The 27,728-nt window shown below is 42.2% G+C and overlaps 2 protein-coding genes and 1 long non-coding RNA gene across 8 annotated transcripts; 2 read left to right on the top strand and 1 right to left on the bottom strand.

Moving 5' to 3' along the window:
• The first annotated feature begins 4,274 nt into the window (after positions 1–4,274).
• slc31a1 (solute carrier family 31 member 1) lies at positions 4,275–13,758 on the top strand. 5 transcript variants are annotated; one of them, XM_085168844.1, is made up of 7 exons: positions 4,275–4,465; positions 7,091–7,129; positions 7,285–7,476; positions 9,786–9,913; positions 10,002–10,074; positions 10,466–10,634; positions 12,544–13,758. In XM_085168844.1, the coding sequence occupies exons 4-7, from the start codon at positions 9,791–9,793 to the stop codon at positions 12,743–12,745; spliced, it is 567 nt and encodes a 188-aa protein (XP_085024970.1). In that variant the 5' UTR covers positions 4,275–4,465; positions 7,091–7,129; positions 7,285–7,476; positions 9,786–9,790; the 3' UTR covers positions 12,746–13,758. The 5 variants fall into 5 exon arrangements, with proteins under 5 accessions (XP_085024970.1, XP_085024968.1, XP_085024967.1 ...); XM_085168842.1 differs by lacking the exon at positions 7,285–7,476; XM_085168841.1 differs by having other exon boundaries at positions 7,091–7,476.
• A 1,365-nt stretch (positions 13,759–15,123) lies between these two features.
• Positions 15,124–20,439, top strand: LOC146514883 (uncharacterized). 2 transcript variants are annotated; one of them, XR_014875414.1, is made up of 2 exons: positions 15,124–16,795; positions 20,293–20,439. It is a non-coding gene; the product is annotated as an uncharacterized LOC146514883 (long non-coding RNA). The 2 variants fall into 2 exon arrangements; XR_014875413.1 differs by lacking the exon at positions 15,124–16,795 and adding an exon at positions 16,806–19,539.
• Positions 20,440–23,954: 3,515 nt separating this feature from the next.
• LOC146514882 (sepiapterin reductase-like) lies at positions 23,955–26,500 on the bottom strand. Its single transcript, XM_085168836.1, has 4 exons — positions 26,160–26,500; positions 25,236–25,526; positions 24,529–24,739; positions 23,955–24,254 (listed from the first exon to the last, which is right to left on the bottom strand). The coding sequence occupies exons 1-3, from the start codon at positions 26,479–26,481 to the stop codon at positions 24,549–24,551; spliced, it is 804 nt and encodes a 267-aa protein (XP_085024962.1). The 5' UTR covers positions 26,482–26,500; the 3' UTR covers positions 23,955–24,254; positions 24,529–24,548.
• Positions 26,501–27,728: the final 1,228 nt, after the last annotated feature.

Below are 27,728 nucleotides of genomic sequence, written 5' to 3'. Positions count from 1 at the left end.
TGATGTCTTGAGGTATCACCCCAAAGATAGCCGTTAGAGCAGAAGGATCATATTTAACGTTATACATCTCTGACAGAGTGTTAAATATAGACACCCAATAGTTATGAAGATTGGGGCATGTCCAAAAGGTATGAAGGAGCAAGCCTGTTTCTGCTTTACATCTGTTACACAGAGGGTCAGCTCCTGGATAGAACTTGGCCAACTTTTCCTTGGAGATATGTAATCGGTGTAGGACCTTGAATTGAAGGAGCCCATGCCTGGCACATATCGAAGAAGAGTGTACCCTCCGGAGAAAAGATTGCCAGAGTTCATCTGTTATAGTCATCCCAAGGTCTTTCTCCCACTGTGCTTTAAGGATGGAGAGAGAATGAGATTGAAGATCTAATAATATAGCATAGATTTCTTTAATCGCCCCTCTCTTATGAATGTTTATATTAATAATTTTATCCAAAGAAGTTTCCTCAGGTAGTTCCAAAAATGAAGGAAATCAACTCTTTACAAAGTGGCGAATTTGTAGATTGCGGAAAAAATGTTGCCGAGGAACATTAAACTGCTTCAGGAGCTGCGTGAATGAGGCAAAAATCCCATCTACAAAAAGGTCTTTGATATTTCTAAGGCCATTACTCTCCCATATTTTAAAGGCAGAATCCATCATGGAGGGTGGGAACATATGATTTGAGCAGATATGTGCTTTAATTGACATTAAGTGTAACCCCAACCTTTTCCTACATTGCACCCAGATTCTGAGCGAGTCATACAACAAAGGGTTACGTTTATAGGTGTATAGTTCTAATGGGAGAGCTGAACTCAACAAAGCTGATAGGCAAATTTTGCCACAATTGGATTACTCAATTTGGAGCCAAGCTGGAGTCTCTGTAGTAAAATTACTCATCCAGTACAGCATATTTCGAATATTTGCTGCCCAGTAATAAGACTGAAAGTTTGGCAAGGCTAATCCACCCATTGGCCTAGTCCTCTGCATGAAATCTTTACGAATTCCTGGACTTTTGCCACTCCAAATAAATGCAGAGATATGCTTATTCAGTGTTATAAAATACTTATTGGGTAAGTAGCATGGGATACATTGAAATAAATAAAGGAACTTGGGTAGTATGTTCATTTTGATAGAATTGATGCGGCCAATTAATGACAGTGGTAAATTGCTCCATCTCTGAAGATCTGTCTCAGTATTCTTACGCAGCGGGACAAAGTTTCTTTCATAAAGACCTTTGTATGAGTGGGTAACCTTAACCCCCAGATAGGTCACATACCCTGATTTAACGTTAAATTGAAAATCTGAAAATGAAATCTTCCTGGCTATAGAGTTGACACAGAGAAGTTCACTTTTATGTAGGTTCAACTTGTAACCTGAAATATTACCAAAACATTCAAAAATGGCAAGAGCACGGGGAAGAGAGCATAAAGGCTCTGACATATACAGCATCAGGTCGTCAGCATATAAGGATATTTTGTGCTCCTGGTCACCTCTGAAGATGCCCTTAATGCAACTGTCAGCTCGCAGTTTAATCGCCAATGGTTCAATTGATAATGCAAAAAGAAGAGGGGATAAGGGACAACCGTGTCTCGTACCACGGAGAAGTGGGAAATAAGAAGAGAATAACGAATTTGTTCTAACACGTGCCATAGGTGAGGAGTAAAGTAACCGAATCCATGAAATGAAATTAAGGCCAAATCCAAATTTATGTAGAGTATAAAACAGATAATCCCACTCCACCTGGTCAAATGCCTTCTCAGCATCGAGTAATAAGGCAATTTCAGGGGTTGTAGTTGACTTGGTGTGTAATATGTTTAAAAACCTGCGCAGGTTGAAAAAACCATGCCTACCCTTCACAAAACCTGTCTGATCTGGAGAAATTAACAATGGTAGATATTGCTCTAGCCTGAGAGCAAGTGTTTTTGACAGTGTTTTTAAATCTATAAGAGTGATATATATATGTTAATATGATGAACACTCTAATGGATCCTTATTTGGCTTCAATAGGAGTGAGATGGTTGCTTGTCGAAGCGTTAGGGGAAGACATTTTGAAACCAATGACTCAATGAACATGTCTTGTAATAAAGGTGATAAACTGTCTTTAAAGGTCTTGAAAAATTCAACCGGATACCCATCCGGACCCGGGGATTTGCCATTCTGCATTGAGCTAATCGCCAATTTAATTTCTTCCACTGTAATTTCTTCCACTGTAATTTGCTCTTCCAATTGGTCTCTGAATGCCAAGGTTAAAGTCGGAACTGTCATTCCATCAAAAAAAGCCTCAAACAGTTCAGGCGTGTTTAAAGATTCAGAATCATAGAGACTGGAATAGAATATTCTGAAACTCTCATTTATTTTTTGTGGTGTAGTGGTGACATGTCCAGATTTAGTCCTAATTTCAGGGATTACACGAGTTGCTTCTGATTTACAAAGCTGATGTGCTAAAATTTTAGATGCTTTTTCTCTGTGTTCATACCATCTTCCTCTAGATTTAAGAATCATAGACTCTGACTGCCGGGTTGAGATTAAATTAAATTCAGTTTGTAACGTTAGTCTTTGTTTATACAGTTCTGGAGAGGGGGTTGTAGAGCGTTGCTCATCCAATTGCGAAATAAGGTGTATCAATTCAGAAAGACATTTCTGTTTCTGTTTTCTAGTATATGAACAGTATGATATAATATGGCCCCGTAAGAATGCTTTTAAGCTTTCCCAAATCGTACTATAGGCCATGCCAGGCGTAATGTTTGTTCTTATAAAGATATGGAAAGATATTCCACAAACTCCTTATCTGACAAAGAAAGAGGATTGAGTCTCCAGGAGTACACAAAGGGTTCATCCGGGAAGCTGAGTTTCAAAACAAGTGGACTGTGATCAGATATTACTATGCTATTGTATTTACAAGTCTTGATATTGGGAAGCAATTTTTTGTCAACAAAAAAGTAGTCTATACGAGAATACGTTTGATGCACTGCAGAAAAAAAGGAATATTGTTTAGTGGAGGGGTAGAGAAATCGCCACGCATCAACAGCCCCATAGGTTTGTAAATATGACTGTAACACTAATGAGGATTTAGGGAGTGGAAGTCTTTTATCTGAGGAGCGATCTAGTACTGGATCCATAACAGTATTCGTGTCCCCTCCAAGGATCAATTGGTGTGTATTGATCTGTGGAAGGGAATTAAGAAAGTCATTGAAAAAAGTTGAGTCATTCCAATTCGGAGCATATACGTTTGCTAAAATAAGTGAAGTATTAAACAGGGACCCTGTCACAACTACATAGCGACCATTTGGGTCAGCTATTGTGTGAGAGACTATAAATGGAGTATTCTTATTAATCAAAATTGCTGCACCTCTGGCTTTACCATTGAATTTGGAATGAAAAATTTGTCCAACCCAATTTCGTCTTAATCTGGCATGATCTGTATTCTTAAGGTGTGTTTCTTGAAGAAACGCTACATGTACTTTAAGATAAAGAAGATGAGAGAGTACCTTATTTCGTTTCACTGGGTGGTTCAATCCCTTCACATTCCAACTAATAAAGTTAACATGGCAGCCATTACTCACAGCAGTTGAAGTGTCATCAACAGAAGTCATCACCATATAAGTACATGATGAAAAAGGCGGTTCCAAACGCAAATACCAATTCTATCATGGGTGTACACTAAAATGTTGTTGTTAACAATAATCTGAGCAAATAATATACAACAAAAAAGAAAAAAAAACAACAAAAGAAAAAAAGAATAGATAAGTCCCTCCCACCCACCTCCCCGTGTTCAGTGTTGTCCCCAAACGACACACACCAATTTCCCAAAGCTCCCCTGCTTCTATTAAGAGTCCCATTCACCTTATTCATAACCACAGCCCCACATAAGCAGAAGCATCTGAACTATGAATCACACATGTAGTCCAAAATATATTCAAATTAGAAAGTCACAAAGTCCAACATAATAGAGTAAAATAAAAATATTTTTTTATTGTTTTTGATGGTTTTATTTTTATTTTTTGTTTTAAAATATTTTCTGTTGTTTTTGGCGGTTTTTTCATAATTTTATTGTTTCTGTTGTTTATTATTTAATTTTTTATTATTTTTATTGTTGTTGGACTCTGATAGAGTAAATAAAGTGACGTGACTTGATGGCATCACTTTTTGCCCTGCTGACTCGTCATTACAAAAAGTCTACGACGTGGCTTCCGAGGCTCTGCCCCCTCATCAGGAGTTGCCCTCTGATTGGTGATTCGGTTTTTTCCCTTCAACTTCCTCTAAGCTTCGTAGAAACGTCTTGACGTCACTGCCGGAAGTGGCGGCGTAGTGGCGCAGAGGCAGACAGTGAGAACTTGAGCTGAGCGACTTTTTTCCTCCTTCTTCTTTCTGTGGTTCTTCTTCTTTGGGTTTTTCCCCCGGAACCTCTGAGTTTGTTGCTTCGGAGCCGACGAAGGAAGAGAGCTGGAGGAACTTCCGGATCTTTTCCAGGTGAGCTGACCTGAGTTTGATTCGCAGGAACTCTGCCACTGACCTCTGCTGCAATGCGCTAGCACATGACTGGCGGTTATACGAGACTCCCTGCAAAACAACCTTCAGTTTAAGAAAGGTGAGCTTTAACGGTAAACGGGCAGGTCCGAGATCGGAACCAGCAACCGGGTCGGAAACGGGAGGTTTCCGTGATTACTCCGGCTCTGTGCAGCCCTCCCCTCAGAGTTCAGGTCCTTGTGAACCCCCCCGCTGTGTGACGTGAATACCCCTCAGATCCGCTGTCGTGGCCGCCCGCTTTGCTTCCAGAATTCCAGAGATTTCAAAGGGAGTTTGGTGACGAACTGTGATTGGCGGAGGCAACACGCAGCGGCACAGCAGGTGCAGTCTGGCACATGCACGCGCGTGTACATGGACACGGCGGCTGTAAGTGGCCAGGTGTCCTCAGGGATCCCACTCACCCGAGTGTCTGTGTGTGTTTTCGAACCCTGCAGTCAGCTGAGACTGGATGTCACCTGGATGGTGACGCTACGTCCAGATGAACAGAATCAACCTTTTGGAATTCTGTGTGTCTTCTGCGCGCGACAAAAACACTTGGATCATAATCCGACAGAGAAGAAGAAACAAACCTGACGTCCTCAAACCACGGCGTGACCTCAGATAACATCACTGTGAAAACACCGTCTCGGTGTTTTCAAGTGATGAACACGCACGCGCGCACACACAAACTCGTTTTCATATGTTCGTGAGTACATCTCATTGACATAATGCTTTCCCTAACCATCTAAATGAATGCTTAATCTTAACCCTCAGCCTGAACCTAACCATAACCCAATTGTAACCTTGACACTAAAACCACATTTTGAGCTTCACAGGCATTTTGTCCAATTTTCTGTCCTCACAAAGATGTTAAAACATGTACACACACGACTGTAGAACCGGTTGCTCAGAGTTATGCTGGGAACATACGCACACACTCTCTTTGTTTCTGACTGTAGAACCAGTTTCTCAGATGTATGCTGGAAATACACACACACGTACACACCAGCGCACTCACACACGCAGTTTCAAGAGGTAAGGGAAGTTCTGTAGCCTGTCAGACTCCATGCTGGCAGCTTTGATCTTAAACCAGAGAAGCTTTGGTGTGAAGAACTCCAACATCACATTTGATCTCAGTGAATGTGAGAAAAGGAGTGCATGTTCAACAGGATGTATCATTTTTAAATATAATAACACAATGCTGCTGATAAAGATAATGACATGAAATCTTCCAGGATAAATTAATAAATGTGTAAAATACAGAGAAAGTTCTGGTTCTGGTAGCTTATTACACAGATCCTGTAATTACATAACTGAAGAGTTTCCTTTACTGTTGTTTTCTTGTGGCTCTGACAGAAGGACTTTTCTGTCATTCAGTTGTTTTTCTGTTATGTATTTGCTGTGGTGTTGCGTGAATGAGAGTGGGAAGAGCTCTTTACCAGCAGAAAAGCTGTAAAGCTTCTGAAAATACAGATTCTGGCCCCCCGGCCTTATGTTTGACACCTGTGTTCTACAGGAATCAAAGCAGAAGACACACACAGGGATAACCTCTGATCTCTGCCCTAAGTATTGCAGCAGCTCCTGCTCGCCTGTCAGTAGATTGCAGAATTGATGCAGTCCCGATGTCTGATCACTGCTGACTGTGCGCACACTGTGAGTCAGTAGATGTACCATCAGGTGTGGGTCAGCGGTGTTGGTTATGATGATTGATTTCTTCTGATCAGGTGTTTTGGAGGTTGTTGTTGTTTTACCTGCCAGCTGATTCTAACCTCCTCTGTCTGATTCTTGCTGTGAGACCTCCATAAAGTCACACCTTTTTGGCATGAACCCGCCATGCTCGGGTTCTTTTTCTGTAGGACCTCCTGAACTATGTGAACTGAAATTAAAGTGTTACGTGACTGCTGGGGTCAAAGTGGAGCAGGGTGTGAATGATTGACTGGAGGTCTACTGCAGCAGCGAGAAAATTCATGGCCCAAGGGCCAAGTACATGCCGCCTCGGGCCGGCTTCACTGAGCTCAGTTCAGCTGGTGGATGAGTGCTAGAAGCGATGAGTCACTTTGCTCATCTGCAGGAACAGGATGTGATGTCAGCAGCATCAGGACCAGCAGAGACCACCTAATCAGAGCAGAGCTTTCACAGTGTGGTAACACTGATGTCCAATCACCTTGCTCCAAACTTCTGTCAGAGCCTTAGAGGAGGTAAAGTCAGCTCAGAGCTTATCCTGCTGAGCTGCAGTCACACTTGTCATTGATTATTGATTCACATTCGATTCAAGGTGCCCCTTGAATCACATTCATTAAGTTTGGTTGAATTCTTTAATGTATATTAATACAATCAGAGATGTTCAATCCTGTAAGGCCCCACCCTGAACCCTCAGACAGGTGATCCACCTCTCACCTGGATCCAGGTTCATCAAGGTTCCTGCTGTGTGTGTGTGTGAGAGAGAGACAGAATGAAGCAGTCAGAGTTCACCCTGCTCAAAGCTGATTGGCTGTCTGATGGTGGAGCCAGCCTATGACTGGCTGGAGGTTGTCGTGTAATCAGCTTTTATCTGCTGTTAAAGTCTCTGTGCCTCTCTCGCTGTTTCAGTTTCTTCAGAGCTCGATCACCAGTCACTTTGTCCTGCAGGTAAGAATTTTTAAATAAATTGAGATCAGCCAATCAGAGCACAGGATTCACAGGGAAAACAGTAGGTAAAGATGAAGAATTGAGTTAGTTTTATTTTGAAATGTGTGAAAGGCGTAACATCCTGTGTGGTTGCACCTGCACTGATGGTCACACAGGGGAACGCAGAGCAGTCGACCTGCTGGTGTTTGAAGTGAGACACCTGACCTTTCCTGTCGCCACACTGAAGCACGAAGTCTTTCTCCCCTTGCGGCAGATGGCCACTCCTCGCTGAGCCCGGTGCTGCCCAAGATTTCTTCCTGTTAAAAAGGAGTTTTTCTTTCCTGCTGTTGCCAAGTGCTTGCTGATTGGTGGGTGTTATTGTAGGTCTCTACCTTACAGTATGAAGCACCTTGCTGTGATTTGGCGCCAAATGAATTAACTTAATACTGAATTGATGTCACAGGAAGTGCCCATTTTGTTCAGAGTGAAAACTGACGTTCAGACCGCTGCTGTGCATTATTGATCAGTTCAAGTCATGAAAAGTTCTGATTGATGCGGTGCTGCAGGCCTTTCAGTCAGAGGTAACAGAGAATGGCATGATTGGCCGACGGATGGTCTGCTGTCGGAAAAGCTGAGAAGCTCCGCCTCCTCTGCAAACGTCTCAGATGAAAAGGGCGTCTCCTCATCCCATCCTGTTTCTTTTATGTGTCCTCCGTGCCCTCACCGTGCTTCTGTGGACGTTTATTCTGGACAGATATCACAGGTGATGACATCATCAGGAAGCAGGAGTTTTGCTGTGTCCAAACACACGTTTCATGTCTGATCTGACTTCCTCAGCTTTGGAGTATGTCAGTGGGACTTTGCATCCGTGAACCAAGAAAATGTGCCCCACTTCCTGTTTGTGCAGAGAACGCCACGGGAATCATGCGAGGCGTCCAGACGAGTTCAAGCGGGAAGAACAGCAACAGAAGAGGAAGTGAGAATTCTGGGTTTCCATAGAAACGTGACAGAGATTGGGTTTGATTTGTTCATACGTGCTCTACGTTCAGCTGTTACATGTGCACAGGTGCACGCTTCTTCACTCATCAGATAAACTTTATTGACACCAAACTGCAGCTGATCAGTGATAAAGGTCACATAAGATAAAGTTTATTGATCCCAGAGCTGAAATTCCTCCACTACAGCTGAAAATAAAAGATCATTTAAAAATAAATAAAATATAAAACAACAACAACAAAAAAAAAACAAACAGAGTGAAAAAAACTAAAATGAACCAAAACTAATGTCAGAGAGAGGGCGAGAGACAGAGGCACTGAATAGAGAGAGAGGAGGCGGTCTGCCCAAACATGACTTGGGGTTTAATGGTTGCTGACGGCGATTACCAACCTTCCCCTTAATGTTAACGATGCTGTAATCTAATTGGCTGATGGCAGACGCCAGCTCAGAGTGTTCCGACTGGCCGGTTTTGCTTTCCTTAGCCTCGGGGCCTCACGGCCAATCGGATTACAGTGAGGGCGCCTGTTCTGTGACATCAGGCTGTTGCTGCAGTTACAGCTGTTGGCGAACTGATGTGCTGTGGTGATGTCACCAGTGGTCAGTTGGTGTCTGTGCATGGACGAGCAAGGATCGCTGAGGAAGAACAGGTAGGAGACTAGCTGCTTTAGCTTTATTTTAACTGCACAGGTGAGCTCAGGTGTTGCCGTGCATGGATGCTAACCTGTCGCAGCAGAGGGTGACGATGACGCTCAGCTGGAGAGGAGGAGTTGGCATTGAGGAAGATCATCAGCGCGCTCTGAGGCTGGTGAGGGTGGCTTAAACCTGATGCCCCACTGGCGGCAGCTGCAGTGCTGACATGCCACGAAGCAGTCTCGGCGCAGCGGGTCGTTTCCATAGATACACATTGCTCATTTCTTATGCAGAGGTTTGCAAAGGCGACGGTAAAACAGGCTGCAACAGATCTACAGAAGGCAGGTCGGTCTACAGGTGCAGTGACCTCGTCATGAGAGCCAGCGTAACTGCCACACCTGAGAGGATTTCAAAGACGACATACGCACCTTGACTGCATCACAGCAATAAACCATAATTTGTTTAATTCCAAACAAAGACTTTCAAATATTCTTTCAAATACGCTCCAATAAGGAAGCAGGGCAGGATTCTGGGGGTGGGGCTACTGGTGAATGGCAGATGGCTGTAGGAGGAGCAAGCAGCACCCTCACTTAGTGCCTAAAAGCTAAAACGGGGACGGGTGATATCACATTGACATCTATCTTTTATATACAGTTTGTGGTAACCACGAGCATGTGACTCAGTCACATGACCAGTGTATATTCAGCTTTACAGTCACCACTTCTTTCCGATAATTTCATTATCAGAAGCCAATAAGGTCAGTGATCAATATCCTGATCAGACACGATTCAGACCAGAAGAGCTGTTTCTATACCGTTGACCATAATATTTTATCATAGTATGCTGTAGAAGTTACAGGTACCGCGCTGCAGTGGTTTCAATCATACCTATGAAACAAAGGCGACTGATGTCGTGATTTGGTCTGCTCACAATTTTGAAATTTTCACTAAATGTTACTGATTCCAAAGCATTGTGGGAGCTATAGTCCAAAGAGCATGGTGGTGGTGGTGGTCGTGATGATGATGGTGATGGTTCTTGTCTCGTCTCACAGCAGCCATGAATCACCACATGAATCACCACATGAATCACAGCACCATGGCCCCGCCCACCAGCTCAGAGCATGACCACGGCTCTGGAGGAGGAGGAGGAGGGGAAGGGAACCATGGAGGTCACATGATGGTAAGAAGTGGGGCTTATCACTGCTAATAACAGGTTATAGATGATGTAGTGAAAGGTCTCTGTGTGATGTCATGCTGTTGTTAACTAGATGATGACATTTTACTTCGGCTACAATAACGTGGAGCTGCTGTTCACCGGTCTGGTCATCAACTCACCTGGAGGTGAGTGATGTCACCGGCACAATTGTGGCTAAGATCCTTTATTTCCTCTGAGATTTAATGCCGTTTGTAAATAACAATTTTAAATGTTTTAAGACTTTTTAAATTCTTTTTGTGTTCTTATTTTGTTCTTATTTTATAATTTATAATGATTTTAATATTCTTATATTTACATTTGTAGTTATATCTGTATAGCTTTAGGGTTATGTATAGAAAATGTGTTTTGTACTAAATTGAATACGTTTAGTTTTTCAGATTTTTCATTTTATGTAGATTATGATTAATTTTAGACTTTTAGAAATTTTGCTTGCAGTATGAATTTTGAATGTGTTTTTTATAACTGGATCTGTTAACTGTTTGTTAACTCCACCCCCTCTTCCTTTGACGTAATCAGAGATGGTGGGGGCATGTATTGGTGTCTTCCTATTGGCCGCCCTGTACGAGGGCTTGAAGATTGGCCGTGAGGTTCTTCTGCGTCGCAGTCAGGTCAACGTCCGTTACAACTCCATGCCACTCCCCGGGGCTGATGGGACAGTGCTGATGGAGACGCACAAGACAGTTGGGTACGTTGCTAACGGTAACTGTTAAACAGGAGAAGAAGGAGGAGTAGGCGGCGTCAGTCTCTCAGAATTCCTAGTCATTTACCTCATGGTAAACACAAATTTTTACTGATTGGCAGCCAACATTGGGGGGGGGGGCGGTGCCTCCTGTCACGAGTAACTCCCGCTTCGTGGAATTATTTCCCAGGTAAATGGGTTTGGGTTCTGGTTTTGGTTCAGGTTCTTGTCCTAGGTGATTTGATCAGGCTGTTCAGACTTCTATGCAGCTTCTAATTGCAGGTTCTTATACAGGAAGTCCTACACCTGCTAATGGTTTAGTTGACTCAAATGCTAATGTTAATCTAATCATATGCGGGTGGATGTTAAAGGGTTAACAGTGGTGGAGGACTTCCTGCCTGCATGTGGTGTCTTGCTCTGTGACACTGGGAAGCTGATGATGGTAACTGTAATAATTCCAGTTCTGATTCTGGACAGGCTAAAGCTAGTGGTGGGCTAATTCTTACAAATAAATACATGTTTTGTCTTTGTGAAACTGAACATTAAACACCGTAAGTCAACATAAGACTTTAGTCGCTGTCATTTGTGCATGATGTTAACTTTAAAACATGTTAACTTTATTACTGCCGATGCTAACTGCTAACACTAATCCATGGTAATGTACACAATTTTAGCTTAGGATACTTTTAGCAATCCAAAGATGTTTCAGTCATCAGGTTCCATGCTAACTCTAAGCTTATTATAATGTGTTAAGTGCTATAAGCAAAAGCAATACTAATGCTAACAGGGCTACAAGTATTGAAGGGTAATATTATTTGTCAAAGGAGCTTGCAAAGAAAAGCGTCTGGACTTCTTTAAGTTACTTGAAGACGTTTCACCTCTCATCCGAGAAGCTTCTTCAGTTCTAAGGTCAAATGGTGGAGAGTCCCAGATATAACCCTAGTGGGAGTGTCCCCCCACAGAGGGACAAAAGGACCCCCTGATGATCCTCTAATCGCCTGAGCCAAGGTGTGGAACTGGGTGTGGGTCCCAATCAGCCAGAGTTTCGGGTGATTTCATTGTGAAACCTGGCCCCACCTTATCATGCGAATTCCTGAGGTCAGATGGCCCAGGGTGTGAGTGGGCCTTAAGGCGTCTGGGAAGGGATCTCAAAACTGGATTATAGATGGCAGAGAGTTGGTGTCGTAAACCACCGCCTCTGTTCAAAGATGGTCGCTCACAGTGGACATAGATGGCTTCTTTCACTCCTCTTTCAAACCATCTGTCCTCTCTGTCCAAAATGTGAACATTGGCATCCTCGAAAGAGTGTCCTTTATCCTTAAGATGCAGATGGACAGCTGAATCTTGTCCTGTGGAGGTCGCTCTTCTGTGTTGTGCCATGCGCTTGGTTGGCTGGTTTGAAAGAGGAGTGAAAGAAGCCATCTATGTCCACTGTGAGCGACCATCTTTGAACAGAGGCGGTGGTTTACGACACCAACTCTCTGCCATCTATAATCCAGTTTTGAGATCCCTTCCCAGACGCCTTAAGGCCCACTCACACCCTGGGCCATCTGACCTCAGGAATTCGCATGATAAGGTGGGGCCAGGTTTCACAATGAAATCACCCGAAACTCTGGCTGATTGGGACCCACACCCAGTTCCACACCTTGGCTCAGGCGATTAGAGGATCATCAGGGGGTCCTTTTGTCCCTCTGTGGGGGATTTATTTATATCTGGGACTCTCCACCATTTGACCTTAGAACTGAAGAAGCTTCTCGGATGAGAGGTGAAACATCTTCAAGCAACTTAAAGAAGTCCAGACGCTTTTCTTTGCAAGCTCCTTTGACTACGATGACCTGGATGACTGAGAACCTTCACAGGTAATATTATTTAGCATGCTGATGCTAATGCTAAGTCATATCTCTTGACCTCTTAGGCAGCGCATGCTGAGCCCCGCCCACTTCCTACAGACCCTGCTGCACATCATCCAGGTGGTCGTCAGCTACTTCCTGATGCTCGTCTTCATGACCTACAACGGTTACCTCTGTATTGCTGTGGCAGCTGGTGCTGGCATGGGCTACTTCCTGTTTAGTTGGAGAAAGGCGGTGGTTGTTGACATCACAGAACACTGCCATTAGCATTCATGCTATTTAGCACTATGAATGCTCGCTAACACTCAGTATTAGCATGCTGGCCTGTGTGCTAATAGAACTAAACACCAAGTTAGCTAATTAGCACGACACATTACAGCATTACCTGGTAAAAATGGTAACGTCACATCATACTGTAGTTGGCAACAAACGACAAGCTAGTTGTCTTCTGATTGGCCAATTCACTTTTTTCCCCCTTTTTGTTAGTTTAGCATTGTTAGCAGCTCATTAGCTGGGCCACCAATCAGAAGGCCCGATGTAATCAGTTTTTTGACTACTAGGAATTGATTGATTAGGAGCTGTTTTGATTGGTTGTATGTACAGAGCAAATCAAAAGGGTTTTTTTTTTTTTTTTGGTTAAATTTTACTTCCTGTTTACATTTTAAGATATTTAGAAAATTATTATTATTATTATTATTGTTATTATTATCTGAATCAGCCAGTCAGAGCTCGATGTTGATCAAATGAAATTTTAGTTTTTGTTTTTGTCAGAAGCCGTCACCTGACTTTGTTTTAAATTGAAGCATCATGATCTGTTTGGCCAGTTGAGTCACCGTCGGCCTTAACGCCGCTGCCACCTGCTGCCTTACTGCTGACCGAAGGTGGGGGCGGAGCCTCGGCTCGTTTCACTTCACTTGAAGTCGACATCTTAGCACTTGCCACATGTGCTGATGATGACATAAGAACGTCTCTACTGTTGTGATTACTTTATTTTTGATGGTTCACACTGAGGAGGGTGGAATTTATATTCTGGACCAATGGGATCGCAGGAACAGGTCAGTTGCTGGATTTAAAGTCCAAAAAGTATGTGGACATAATTTTGGTCACAGGCTTTTTAGCATGTGCACTTACTTCTGGTGCACTGCCTGAGGCTGTGTGGGACCAGCTGGTGTGATCTCGTCTTGTGTTTTATGACGTGAACCGTGTGAAGGAAACTGTTTTATGTGATCGTGTTTTAAATGCTGGAATCAGTAAAAAACTGAATAAAGTTTAAGTAGAAACTTGTCTTTGTTGTCTTTGTGCAGCAGCATGTTGCCCTCCAGGAGGTTCACACCTCGGTTGGTTGTTTTTTCCTCTTTTGTGGCTGTCACATAATCTAGTACTGTGTGTGTGTGTGTGTGTGTGTATATTAGGTTGGGTGATATGTAAAAATAAATAAATAAAAAATTTCCAACCGGCAATCGTCAGACCAATAACCGGCAATAGGTGATATATTCTGCTTGCGCAAACTTTTTGATGGGAGGAGCAGTGAAATAATGCACAGACTGATTTGCGGGTTTAGAACACAGAAGAAATCCAAACATGGACAAACGAATTGCCAAATTGCACACAGGAGGAGAAGGCACAGACAGAAATGGACTGTTATCTCAGCGAGGAGGTCGTAGATGGAGAAGATGATCTGCTGATTTCCACTGGTGGAAAGTGCATGAAAAACGTTTCCCATTGATGTCACACATGCCATGGAAATATAGCAGAGTGAAGCTGACCGCCCACCCACTTGAAACGTAAAGGCAAATAGGCGGAGCAGTTAGTGCTACGTTTGTGCAGATTTGTGCAGGTAAAATTAGCGTTTGTGATGCTATGGTTTCTGATTAAACTTTATTTTATAGGTCATTCAAAGGTCACTATCCCCCCAGACTGCTCCAAAACAGACCAAAATGGTTCTTACGGCCTACGCTGTATAACATCAGTGTCTGTGGCAGTGAGTTTCAGCAGCTGTGGAGTTTTGCACTTTTATAGAAGACTGTCCACTTTTCATAGGCTTGCTGCATATTAAGTTTTATTAGTTTACACTCTAGTAACACAATTTAGTCAGCGGAAAGGTCGATATTTATTTTGTTACCAGTGCAGAAACGTACACAAGGTAAGTTTTTATTTTTTTCTGTGGAAAACTGAGTTTCATGTGAAGTGATTCACGTATACCTAAATTATTATTTTTTACATACCTAGTTTGTCTCTATATTTTGTTTTGAATTATATATGTTCATTATTATTAATGTAGCTGTCTTAGAAAAATAAAGTGTTTGCTTTCATAGGTTGCCACCTACATGTAGAAAATTGAATATTCCACAGCACCTAGGCCAGAGGTCTTCAACCTGCGGCTCTGAAGACATGTGGCTCTCTGGCCCCTCCACTGTGGCTCTTATAAGACCAAGTAAGTAATCTTTTATTATAAAGACAACAAGAAATGGTTCTGTTAACAGTTTGTTTTTTATGAAATATCTGCATTGACTATTCATAGAATGTGCAAGGCTTTTAAAAGCGATTTAATGTTTCTTAGCTTCAAAACTGTTTGCTGTAATTTTCAAGTTGGTTGCCCATCTTTCCTAATTTTCAATTTTTATGGAAAGGACTCACTTATTCATTTTATTATAAAATCTAAAGATAAACATTTTTATTTACATTTCCATAGCTTACACGATACAACAACTCATTTTCTAGATATTTATAAGCGCTTTCATTTTTTAGGCTCTAGACACGTTTTGTAGCAGCAGGGGAAAAAGGGGCCCTTTGAACTGAAAAGGATGCTGACCCCTGACTTAAGCCACGAGGTCAACACAAAACAAATACAGAAAAATTATTGACAGAAAAATGGAACGATTACTTTCAAGGCTACAGGTGAAGGTGACTGGGTGTGTAAAGCAAATATACATCAGACTGACAAAGAAAAGAGTGTTAAAAGATTTTTAATTTAGAACTTTAACTTTATATGCAAAACTGAACTTACTGATAACACACACTAGCCATATTGACCACATGTAACTGTAATGAACCAAATAAAACAGAAAAATGCAGGCAGCACTTATTATACTGTGTATAACACAGCATGGGGTTGTATTTTTTTCTTTTCAGATGCTCCTGTCACTCCATTTCCCAGGTCATCATAGAACTCCCACACACATGGAGCTCTCCTGCAGTATGCAGTGTAGGCAGGTAGACGCAGGTAGGCCAAGTCCTGCTTCCACAGCCGTGCCAAGATGAGCCATATCAGACTCTTTGATTACAGAGATGGCAGGAGGAACAAATGGCACTTCCCTTGTCATCCCTTTGCTGAGGTAGCAGTGCTGTGAAGAGCAGTGTTTTGTAAAATAAACACTTGATATGTTCCTCATTGTCTTAGCAATTACAGCGAAGATATTGCACTGAGCATCGATTTGGATCGCACCAGACCTCAACAAGACAGCTTCAAACATTACACTAAGCAGCTCTGCTCTCCTCTACGTTTGTTGGGTCACACCATCTGTGGCAATGGCTTTCACCAGCTGCAAGACTGGGTTTTCACTGTCCTTCAGAACAGCATTTTGAAATGTGGAGCTGTCACAGAAGGCACAACATAAGCACTGAAAAAATGCACAGGTATTGAGCACAGAGATTGTTGATTCCCCTAATCTAATAGGCTGATGAAGGTTTCCATTTTTTAATAATCCCACCTTCACTCTTTTGGCTCTAAAAGATTCATCTGCATGGAGCCATTTGGTACATGGAGAGAGGTAGGAAGTCCTCTTCCTTTTTTTGGGCGGAACAGTCAGGCCCCTCCAGTTCTCAACTGCATCTTCATCAGCCGGAGGAATGTTGTGGCAGCATCAGACCCCACAAGATGGAGAAACAAACCCTTGAGTTGATTTCAAAAATGATAATAAAAAAAAATTACTCGTGAGACCAATCAATCCAGATGATTTATCCAAAGATAAACATTTCATTGCTTTTTCTACTTCTTCTGTTGTGAAGTCTGCATCACATGTATTCTGGAAGTTCACATCCACACAGTAGTGATGTGTCGTTTGCAAACGAAACGGCTCTTAGAGCCGACTCTTTGAAGTGAACGACGCGAGCCGGCTCCTTATTGGGAGCCGTGAGGTTTTTTTTTCTTTCTCTCACTCTCTCTCTCGCCCTTATTTCCGCTAAATTCCACACGTGCGGCCTGTACTTTGCACTGGGAAGAGGGGGGAGGGGCGTTAGTTACACTCGCAATAGCACAGGAACAGAGCCAGAGAGAAAGAGAAAGAGAGCGAGGGACAACAACGTCACATTAGAAAGGTATAGTAATCATCCACTATTTTCAGTTGCAGATGATAAAGGATTCAGAAATCATGCAGGCCCATATGACAGAGAATGTGCATCTTCTTTTTGTTTTAATATTTTAATTTATATTTAATTGTGTTGTGGTTTGCAGCGTTTTGTATTGTTTCACGTTAAATTTGTTTAAAAGGAAAAAGCTGAAAATTTAAATAGTTAAAAGTTTAAAATGTAAATAGTTGTTTTTTGTATTATATGAGTTATTTATTACATTTTATGTGGAGTGAATAAATAAAGTATATTTATGGTGGCCCTTAGAGACAAAGCACATACAAACTCCAAAACACATAAAAATTCCAAAACACGTACAAACTCAGAATCACGTACAAAAGACAACAGAAGTGTTCCAGAATGCTAGGCGCAGTGTTGAGCTTTTGTTACCTAGTGGCTACACAAGCCAGGAAGTATCAACAACCGGATTTGGTGTGTGGTAGTAACAGGTAGGGATGCACCGATACCGATACTGGTATCGGGTATCGGGGCCGATACTGTAAAATGTGTGTGTACTTATACTCGTAAAAGTTAACCGATACTAACTTATTTCATTAATCAGAGGGTGGCTTGTCATTTCTGTTGTAGTTTTTTAGATTGGCCACTAGGGGGACATCCCGCGCTAAACAGGCACAGGGTTAGGAGAGTGAGACTGGCAGCTCCAGATAAAAAAGAGAAACTGGAGGCTGCTGTAGCTAGGCTAAACAAAATGTCAGCAGTGTGGACCAGAACAGCCAACTTTAACTCAGGTTTTGGAAAAGCGATTAAAAATGTCAAGAGAAAATCCACGGGCAGTTAAAATAACAGAGACTCTGACTCATTTTATCGCTCTGGATGACCAGCCAATGCCGATCGTGTAAAACAGAGAATTGCACCGTCTTCTCAGCATACTCGAGCTGCAATATGAAATTGCGATAATGGTGCCAAAACTTTCTGAAGAGGTAAAGACAAGCAGTGTGTGTGCGATGTCAGTCCTTGGTTTAACGGCACAGTTGACTGATGATCCACGGGCAGATGAGGAGTTTGTTCGCCAATGCCAAATACTTTCGTTATTTTGTTTGTTTGTTTACAATATGGACACTCTGCAAAAATTTTAAAGTTTATTTTATTTTCAAACCTAATTTGTATTTATTTGATTCCAAACAGAAGTGTTTATTTATTATTCTGAAAGCTCGAGTTAGTGCCAATAGTTCAGTGGTATTTTGTTAAATTACAATGTGGAGACTCTGCAATAATTTAACAGAAGTGCTTATTTTTCACTTGAAATTTTTTTGTGGTCATTTTTAATAAGATTTTATTTTTTATCAGCAGAGAATAAAATAAAACCTGTCTTCCAATTCATTGCATTTGTGTGTGTGTGTGTGTGTGTGTGATAGAAGTATCGGTTGTTGTACTCTGTATCGGCAAGTACTCAGATCCAAGTATCGGTATCGTATCGGTTTGAAAAAATTGGTATCGTTGCATCCCTAGTAACAGGTAAATTAACTTTTTTAAAAATTATTTGAATAAATATGAGTGCTTGTCTATAAATACACAAACAATACACACATGCTTTCAATTGTGTAATTTAAGTGATCTGGGTAGCTCTCTTTTGGAAGTTCAGTTAATGCTAGAAATATGCTTTAGAGTTTGTACGTGCTTTGTCTCTAGGGGCCATATATAAACATATATAAATAAAACCACTTTTTTTACATTAGTAATTCCTTTTCTGCATAATTTTATATTATTGTTAATGATAAATCAGGGGCGATTTTAGCCCAGTTTTGGAGGTGCTTCAGTACCCCCAAAATGAATCAAAGCACCCCCAAAGATGTCTTACTTTTTTTGAAAATATTTGCTGGTTGTGGGACACACTACTAAAAGTATAAAAAGCATACAGTACTTAATTGAGATGGAACATTTTAACAACAAAAGTATAGATAACCCCTCCCCCCTCCCAAAATGGTTTGTTCCAGCTCGGCTCTCTCCTACTTGCTTTAGCGCCGTTGCTGCCAGAGCGATGGTGGCTGAGACGCAGCGGAGCAGAGGTGGAAGTGCCTGGCTTAAAACTAGACATATTAGCTGCATTTAACTTTCAGTTACTCTTTATATAGTTAGGTAGGAGTCAGACCATGTTTCTTTTTAACTGAAAAACATTACACCAGGTAACCTGCTGTGTTGAAAATAGGGCTGCCACGATTAGTCGACTAGTCACGATTACGTCGACTATCAAAATCATCAACGACTGATTTAATAATCCAAGCGTCGTTTGAAGCTTTGTAAGATCACAAAAGACGCAGGAACAAGTAGTAGAATTTAAGAGTGTAATAACGGACTGAAACAGAAGATGGCAGCACTGTATGTACAAGGATGCCAGCTGCCGTTAAACCCCGAAGAAGAAGAAGGAGCTGTGTCCCAGAATTCATAGCGCAGCCCAGCTCAGTTTCCAACAATGGCGGCAGCTAGTTAGTTTTAATATTACTCTTATTATTCTTTCTGGGTCACAAAATAAACGTTTAGCATATTTTCAGGCGAGAATGTAGCTGTGTAAACCTCAAATATCTGCTCAGTTTATCAAGACACCACATATTTTCAAAAGCGCTCCGACGTTTTCGGAGACGTCTGTTACCCACTAGCTTGATAGCTAGCTGGGGTTCAAGGCTCACTAGAGCCCGTGAGAACACCGGACTCCCGGCAAATCGTTTTCAAACCCACTGCGGTCTTTCGCTACTCAGGTTAAACATATATAAGTCACTTAGATAACTTAAAAATGTTATTGTTTGGCTTTTTTTAGTATTTTATTTGTCCCTGAGTAAATCGGTTTGGCTGAGATTAAAGTTATAGTTTTTACACAGCTGAATAAACGTCAAGCAGACAACTGATTATCAGAAGTGTGAGATGCTCGAGAATATACTCCGGTGTCCCGTTATATTTTAGATAACAATGAGTTTATTAAACTTCACTGAAACAATCTGCAAATTTCATTAAAATTTAATAAACTATCATCTTGTCTTTATTTTTAGTTAGCACATACCTTAAACACTTAGAGCTGTAAGATAATGATAGTTATATGAGAGCAGATCCATGCTGGTGCAATAAGCTGTACGCTGTACATCCAATGGATGCATGATTTGATTAGTCGACTAATTGCAAAAATAATCGGTGACTAGTCGACTATCAAAATAATCGTTTGTGGCAGCCCTAGTTGAAAACGTGTTTTCCGACGATGTTTGCTCTGTAGTAAAATTAGCGATATTTGACTGCCCTGTTGATTTCATTGAAATGTATACAGCCTATTTAAAATCTAAAACTTAACATTGTCCGTAGCCTGCTGTTGTTACCACTGTCCTGTTTGAAATGTAATGAGAGAAACTGGTTATTTTGCCATATGTGCATGTGCCGATATTGAACCCAAGGTACTAACTAGCTAACTGACTGGATGCCCATTAACCTTATAACTCCTGTTGTGTGTGTGTGTGTGTGTACAGATTGTCAGTCCAAAGAGGGAGAGAGGAAAGAGGGGAACATGAGGACAAAGTACAAGATCAGGAAGTACCAGGTAAGAAAACAGACAGGGAGTACTAACAGGCAAAACAGTAACTGTTTAACTGGCAAAGAAAAAGAAAGACAAACAACTAATACAAACAACTTATACAATCTGGAAGTTGTGTTCTCCCTATATTAAAGCTGCTATACAGAATCTGCAAAACAAACTGGGTTGTCAGCCCTGGCACTGCATTACCATATTGAGCTTCAGTCAGAGGAAGTCACGGTTGCCAAAGACTTTATAAAGCTCAAGAGTGAGGCTGGTGCCATTCCAGATATGTTAACATTGTACAATCTTCTGGATAATCAGATCTTCCCCAAACTGAAAACTGTTATTCAGGTTGCCCTAACAAACCCAGTTAGCAGCTGTAGCTGTGAAAGGTCTTTTAGTGTCTTGAGTCAGCTCCATACCTGGCTGAGAAGGACCATGGGTCAAAGCAGACTCCAGCACCTGGCTGTGATGTCAGTTGAGAAAGAGATGCTTGAGAGACTTGACCACCAAAATGTGATAAACAGATTTACCAACCTCAAGGTGAGGCGACATAGGTTAAAAGAAAAGAAAATCTGCAGAGCCATAGTAGTATCTGCAGTAAAGATATTTTCATACATTGTATACATTGTACCAAAGGCCAAGTGTCTCCATTTTCTAATAATATTTTGTATATTTCAAGGACTCTTCTATTTTTGGAGTGTATTTTTTATGTATCTGTATTGTATTATACATACACTTTAGAAGTGAATCTCTGTCCAAAAAATGCACACAGTTTACTTTTTACTCACTATGAGCATCATTTATCATTTTTCCCCAGTAATTAAGGTTAGGATATGTATTTTTTTTTAATTCCAATCCATTCTTCTTTGGCAGCATTTTAATAACCATGATCAGATTTGATGGTTTTGTTACAGACTTTTCCAAAAAGTGTTTTGCTATTCTTTCAAAAATGTGGGGATTAAATTGTGTTAAAATGTACAAAACAGTGATGTCATGTTTTGTGACGAGGACCCAGGCACAGAGAGACTTGATGAATTTAAGAAACTTATGATTTAATAAAGAAATTTGCAGACTTGCACAGAGAGGGTAAAATTATGATGACTGATAATGGAGATGAAGACAACAGATGATGAGGACAGGGAGGAACAGGGGTTTAAATGCACCAAGGAGGCAGTCAGACAGAACTTGGGACAACTGGAGGCATTTAGGGATGCAGGGACTGACAGAGACGGGGAAGAAGTCTCATTGTGATGAGTAAAGTTTACCTTGCCTGGATGGGCAGCTCTCTGGGTGCTCAGCACCCCCAAAGCTCTGATCCTAAAATCGCCCCTGTGATAAATTAATTAAAGCAACAAAACAACCTGAAGAGCCGGTTCGGAGCCGAAAGAGCCGGCTCTTTTTAGTGAGCCGAGCCGAAAGAGTCGGATCTCTAAAAAGAGCCAGAAATCCCATCACTACCACACAGGGTACCCAACCCTTTAATCCCTGTAGGTCACTCTGTGGGTGGAAGGTGGGATGATGTCACGTCTACATTCAGGTTTCTGCGGCTCGGTGGATAATCAGCTGTTTCCTGTCCCAATGACAAATGTTTCCTCCAACGGCGGAGGAAACGTTGTTTGAGGGTTGTCTGGCGGTTCCTGCAGACGGTGATCGGCGCCATCAGTGGAGAAACTGTCATGCCTGGTTGATGATGATTGAGGTGTCCTGCTGCTGCAGATAATAATCAATAATCAGTAAACCCCCAAGCCCCACCATGACGTGACCAACGCATCTGTGTATGTGCGCGCGCGTGTTAGTTAAAGTTGCTGCTGGGGATAAACGTGTTGAGAAAAATTACAGTCTAACTCAGAACAGCAGGGGAAGCCAGTGAGCAGCCGTCATTAGCTGAGTACGTTTAATCAGGTTTTTATCCTGCGTCTGTTTGTAGGTTTGAAGGTGAACAGGTGGAAGAACCCACACTGAGTCAGTGAGATCCAGATGTTCACCTGGGCAGATGTTCAGCAGCAGCCTGGTCAGCGGTTTGCCCTCGGAGAAGGCATCAGAGAGACTTTGTGATGTTGGAGGTCTGCAGCTATCGATTATTTTGGTAATGAAGTAATTGGATAAGGAACACTTTTGTCTTCTTAATGAGGAATAATAAACATTAAAAGGAGAAATCCCCCCAGAATGAACTGCCCTTTTTTTCTATTTTAAAAATGGCAATGTTTTAAAGTTTAACTGTAAATAATATCTATGAAAAATTGTTTTAATTGTAATCTGTTTCAGATTAAAATTTAATTTAATTAAACATCGACTTAAATGCAAAATATATAATAAGATATATATACAACCTTAACTAGGCCATTAAAATGTACCTTTTCTCTTCTTGGAAGGCTTTCTTATGTTAATAGGAGACAAGTCTCTGTTGTGATGGTGTAGACATGAATAATTCAGTGTTTAACCTAAAATCCTTCCAGTCAGTAGCTCACAGTTTTACTAGCTCACATTAATTTTTATTGTCTTGTGAAAAAAGCTTTTATTTTTTAGGTTTTTCAAAACAATACAATATTATATATTTTTTCCACTTTTAATCTGAAAAATGTTACAAAGCCTTCAAATTAATCTGGTCTAGTACACCCCACACCTTCCTTTAGACTCACCCTTGTTCACTTCCATTTAACATATGATGGCTCTATGATTTAAACATGTATCAGACTAAGTTCACAGCTCATCTCCAGATTTCAATAAAACTTCTGGAGCAGATTTGGCTCTGTGTGAAACAAACTGTGTCAAAGTTTGTTGGTTGGGCGCTCCTGCAGTTCAGTAAAGGGTTTAATGGTGGTCACAGGAACAGCTGCTCTTTTCTTTCACTCTGCCTGAGCTCCGCCCCTTTGCTCTTTGGTGTGTAAACAGACTTTGCCCCCGCATTAAACTGTGCCAGAGTCCTCACCACTGCCGCTGTGGTGTTCTCAGTGTTTCTGTGTAAAACTGAATTACTCGATAAATCGTTTCAGGCTTCCACATGGCTCATTATTTTTAAATTATTTATTCTTATTTTGTGTTTTTATTTTAAAATGAAATTTTCCATTATTAGTTTCTTTATGGAGAGTCCTGTGTGACCTGACCAACGCACACACTGTGTGTGGGTCGCACACAGGACATCAGTCAGCTGACAGTCTTGCTTTGCAGTCACACTGAGGTCAAAGGTTAGTTTGGAGCAGAGAATATAGTGATCAAAGTGGGACAACTCTGCTGGGAAGACAAAGTACAGTCACAGCTGTGAACGGGTGACAGGAAGTGCTCCCAGCTAAAAACCCTAAAGTCAGACTTAAGCCCAGCTTTGCTACCATCTCAAGACGACTCATTCGTCCTGTAATGACAACGAGGAGGTGGAGAACACCTGAGCTGCAGCCATTCCTGTTCTCGGTCGTGTTAAAAGTACCTGCACTCACCTGCTGTAGTTGTGTGTGTGGGTGAGTGGGGTCAAGGGCTACATCTCCGCTGTTAACCTCAGGATTTGATCACTTCCTGTTTGTGTGATGCTGTCTGAATAAAGAGTCTGTTTTCTTCCATAAATTACCAAAAAACCCCAAAACAAAACAAAACAAAAAAACCCCACAAACTGACCATACAGCTGCTCTCAGATTTATTTCTAACTTGACCAATATCAAGTTTACAAAAGTGACCTCATCACAAAAGAAATTAGATGCACCAAGCAGCACGAACACCAAACGGATCCACTTAAAGCTCTTTAACAAGTAAGGCACCTGAAAACGGCTTCAACACAGCACGGGAATCAAGATGTGATGAGATCATCACAGGGAACCAGCATGTTGCCATCTTTTTGTACAGTCTGTGGAATGTGTATGGGTCGACCCAAGCTTATGTTAGGGTCTGCGCCGATGTGTGTCGATGTCATCAGGAAACTGTGGGCTAAAAGAAAAAAAATCAAGAAGGAAGAACAACAACAACAACAACAACAACAAAAACATGAACATTTTGCTCAGAAACCACACACGCAGCCAGCACGTGGGCAACGTGACAGTGTTTATTCAGCCCAACATTTTAATTTTGTAGAAGCTTTATCTTCTTCCTGTTTATTTTCTTCCCTGAATTTTTCACTGTTTTACTGAAGCTCTTTCTGACCTCCGCACTTAGATGTTCCACCTGACCTCAGGTTATAGTGAAGCCGAGCAGCGGGACGCACCTGTGCTACCTGCTCTGAGTCTACAGGTCGTAGACATCGACGTGAGCACCGGAGGTGTAGCTGTCCTCCAGAAGCAGCTTCATCAGCTTGGCGCAGGACGCCTCACAGCTCAGCAGCTTGCCTTCGACGAACTGGTCACTGAACAACTTCCTGATGCCGGGGTCAGCTGACCTGGAGCGAGCCTCCACCTGCATGGCTGTATCCAGCGGTCCTGGGGCAGTCACAAAACAAGAAGTGATGTCATGGACAGCATGAAGCCTGCTACTGCTCAGCATGGCTAATGAATCATTATGACAGATTTCTTCAGCTCGGTCTGGTATGGCAGGCCAGAGAGGTCAAAACTAAACCGCTTTCAAAAACAACAACAACAACAAAAAAAAAAAAAAAAAAGAAAAAAAAAAGAAGACATTTAAAAATATTTCAAACTTATTTTAAAATTTTAATTTTTTCCTTTTTCACAATGAATTCATTTTATTTTGTTTACAGTCTTAATTTTATTTTTATTTTTTTTTACTATTCAGCTAAAACCATGGAAGTATTTTATTAACCCCACATTCGTAATCTGTGTCCTCACATCCTTCAGTTTGATTTGAATTTTGACCCTTTCAGCCCTCCATACTCATATCTGAAGTATTTTGCCTTCAGTGAGCTTCGTGTCTTTACAAGGAAAACCAAATCAGCTCAGCAGGCCACGTCCCCTGCCTCACCTGGTGAATAGCTGAGCACCCGGACGTCCGGCTCCTCCAGTGCCAGCACCTGGAACATCATGTCCCGGGCAGCCTTCCCAGTGCAGTAGAGCGCCCAGGATGGGACAGGCTTGATGGCGCAGAGTGAGGTGATGTTCACCACGGTGCGCCTCAGACCTGGGCGCTGCGGAAATGCCTGCAGCACCCGGGCGGTGAGGCACCAGGCGGAGCTCACGTTCAGCGACAGGTACGAGTCCACCTCGGCGAGGTCGCTGAAACTCACAGCGAAGCGTGACACGTCACCCAGAGAGGCTGGAGGGGGTGAGGTAATGAAGGTCAGAGGTGAAACCAGCATGAGTCACAGAGGTTTAAAGAGTTCATGCATTAAAACATCAGGAAGCAGAAACATTAAAATTCATTTGGATTATTTCAGATTTTTTTAAATAAAAAAATACATTTAAAAAAAAAAAAAAAAAGCAAACAAAATCAAAAACGACATGTTCAAAAAAAGTGATTAGGAAGAAGCAAAAACTTACAGAATCCCCCCAACATTTCACCCTTTAGCATCCAGTAATCATCACTTCCTGATTATGCCCCATCCCATCATAGCTCTCTCACACACACACACACACACACACACACACACACACACACACACACACACACACACACCTCCCTGAATTTGGCTCCTCACTGGAGGTTTGAATTCCATTCCCTCACATTTAAGGCATTCATGAAATATTAACTACAAACAGATACAAACGTGTCGGTCACGTCATCTAAACCGCAGACCACAGAAGAAGAATTTCACTTCCAAAAACAAACATTTAATTCATAAAACCAATTTTTTTTCTTCCAAGTCACATAATGGGTCACATAATGATGATGAGGACTTTCTGCCAAACACACACTAAACACACGTGACTCCACGCAGCCCGTCCTCACCTGCGTTGTTGACCAGCATCACGTGATCCACCTGCTCGATAAGCGCGTCTTTCGCGGCTCTGATAATTGACTCCAGCCCCTCCGTCCGACCCACGTCAGCCACTACGCTCTCCACCCTGAGACCGGCTCGGCCCGCCTCTGAGGCGGCCAGCTCTGCCCGCAGAGCATGGAGGTCCTCACCGGAGCGAGCCGCCAGCACGAGTCCGGAGCCCGGCGTCACCAGCCGTGACAGCTCCCGGGCCACTGCCCGGCCGAAGCCCCTGGAGGCCCCGGTGATGATGCACAGCGATCGGCCCAGACTCGCAGACTCCGCTGAAGACATTATGGTGATTATGAGTGATGATTCTTCTTCTCCTGGGCTTATATGGCTTCAGTCCGGCCGCACTCTGGCGCCACCTCTCGGCTTCATTTGTCTGCACCTTGAAAGAGTTCATTCACTGAGGCGCGTGATGGTGATTATGATGACCCGGAGTCATCGTGTGTATGAGATCATATATGAACGGAGTGCTGGACACAAGCTCACGTCTTTAAAGTCTCACAATTATTAAAATTATTATTATTGCACATTTACAGGTTTTAATTCTCTGTTGTGTTGACGTGCTTCTGTACAAGGAAGAAAGGGTGAAATGAAGGAACAGAAGAAGAAAATGAGGGCTTGTTTAATTCTTTAGCTGCCGATGGTTCACACACACACACACACACACACACACACACACACACACACACGACTGAGTTTGGACCCAGAGTTCACAGTGCAACACCCTGTCAAACTCTGTGATGGTGGCTAGTTGCAGTCCAAGATGAATGTAAACAGCTGCAAAACTAACTTTTAGTCTGTATTTGTGACTAAGTAAATAAAACAGAGACAGAGCAGTGGCCGGGCTCTGTGCGTGGACGTGCTGCAGTGTGTTGAAGCACAGGAAACAGGTATATGAACGGCTACGGACCAAACCTGTCAGTCACAGGTTGCCCCACCCCAAATCCTACCTGCACTTCCTGTTCATCTCTGACACAGGTGGGATCTGCTTTCAAAAGAAACGTCCTGTTTTTTTCAGGCTTTAAGCAGCAACTGAGTCCAGAAACAGCTTACTGAGGTCATAGGTTAGCTGAGCAGGTTACCTCATAAATTTCAGAGGAGTTGCTTCCTGCTGGACGTTAGGGAGAGGAGGTCAGGGGAGGTCAGTTCATCTTCTGTATACAGTCTTTAGGCCCACACTCAGCAGCTCCAGTGGGAAACATCCCTCTTAGTTTGGATTTATTACGAGACTCGAGCCGGTGACCGAAGGACTGCAGACTTATCTTCTGAAGTATGGACGGAGCTTTAATCCAGGAATTTAATCAGATCCTGCATCCTCTCTGATGCAGGGGGAAACAGGAAGTTTATTTTGAAAGTGACCAATCAGAGTAAGAGAGCAGCAGGAACGAGGAGAGGGTTTATATACTTCCTCAGGCCAAATTTTTAAAATATTTATTCATACAGTGCTTTATTCTAATGATTATGAGAGTCGGTGTAACGAGGGCCACACAACACTTTACAACACACCCAGCAGCAGTTAAGAAGTATTTAGC

The sequence above is a fragment of the Neolamprologus multifasciatus genome, chromosome 7 (assembly GCF_963576455.1).
Source record: "Neolamprologus multifasciatus chromosome 7, fNeoMul1.2, whole genome shotgun sequence".
Classification (NCBI taxonomy): domain Eukaryota; kingdom Metazoa; phylum Chordata; class Actinopteri; order Cichliformes; family Cichlidae; genus Neolamprologus; species Neolamprologus multifasciatus.
The sequence above is the reverse complement of the archived record's forward strand: the minus strand, read 5'-3'. Positions and strand labels throughout refer to the sequence as shown.

Excerpts from the sequence above, each read along its gene's own strand:
- LOC146514882 (XM_085168836.1), bottom strand. The coding sequence starts at position 26,481 with ATGTCTTCAGCGGAGTCTGCGAGTCTGGGCCGATCGCTGTGCATCATC. Across the intron at positions 25,527-26,159 it reads GATGCTGGTCAACAACGCAG|CCTCTCTGGGTGACGTGTCA; the intron begins GTGAGGACGGGC and ends CACCCCCTCCAG. Across the intron at positions 24,740-25,235 it reads GGTGCTCAGCTATTCACCAG|GACCGCTGGATACAGCCATG; the intron begins GTGAGGCAGGGG and ends TGACTGCCCCAG.
- slc31a1 (XM_085168842.1), top strand. The coding sequence starts at position 9,791 with ATGAATCACCACATGAATCACCACATGAATCACAGCACCATGGCCCCG. Across the intron at positions 9,914-10,001 it reads ACCATGGAGGTCACATGATG|ATGATGACATTTTACTTCGG; the intron begins GTAAGAAGTGGG and ends GTTGTTAACTAG. Across the intron at positions 10,635-12,543 it reads GAGACGCACAAGACAGTTGG|GCAGCGCATGCTGAGCCCCG; the intron begins GTACGTTGCTAA and ends TTGACCTCTTAG.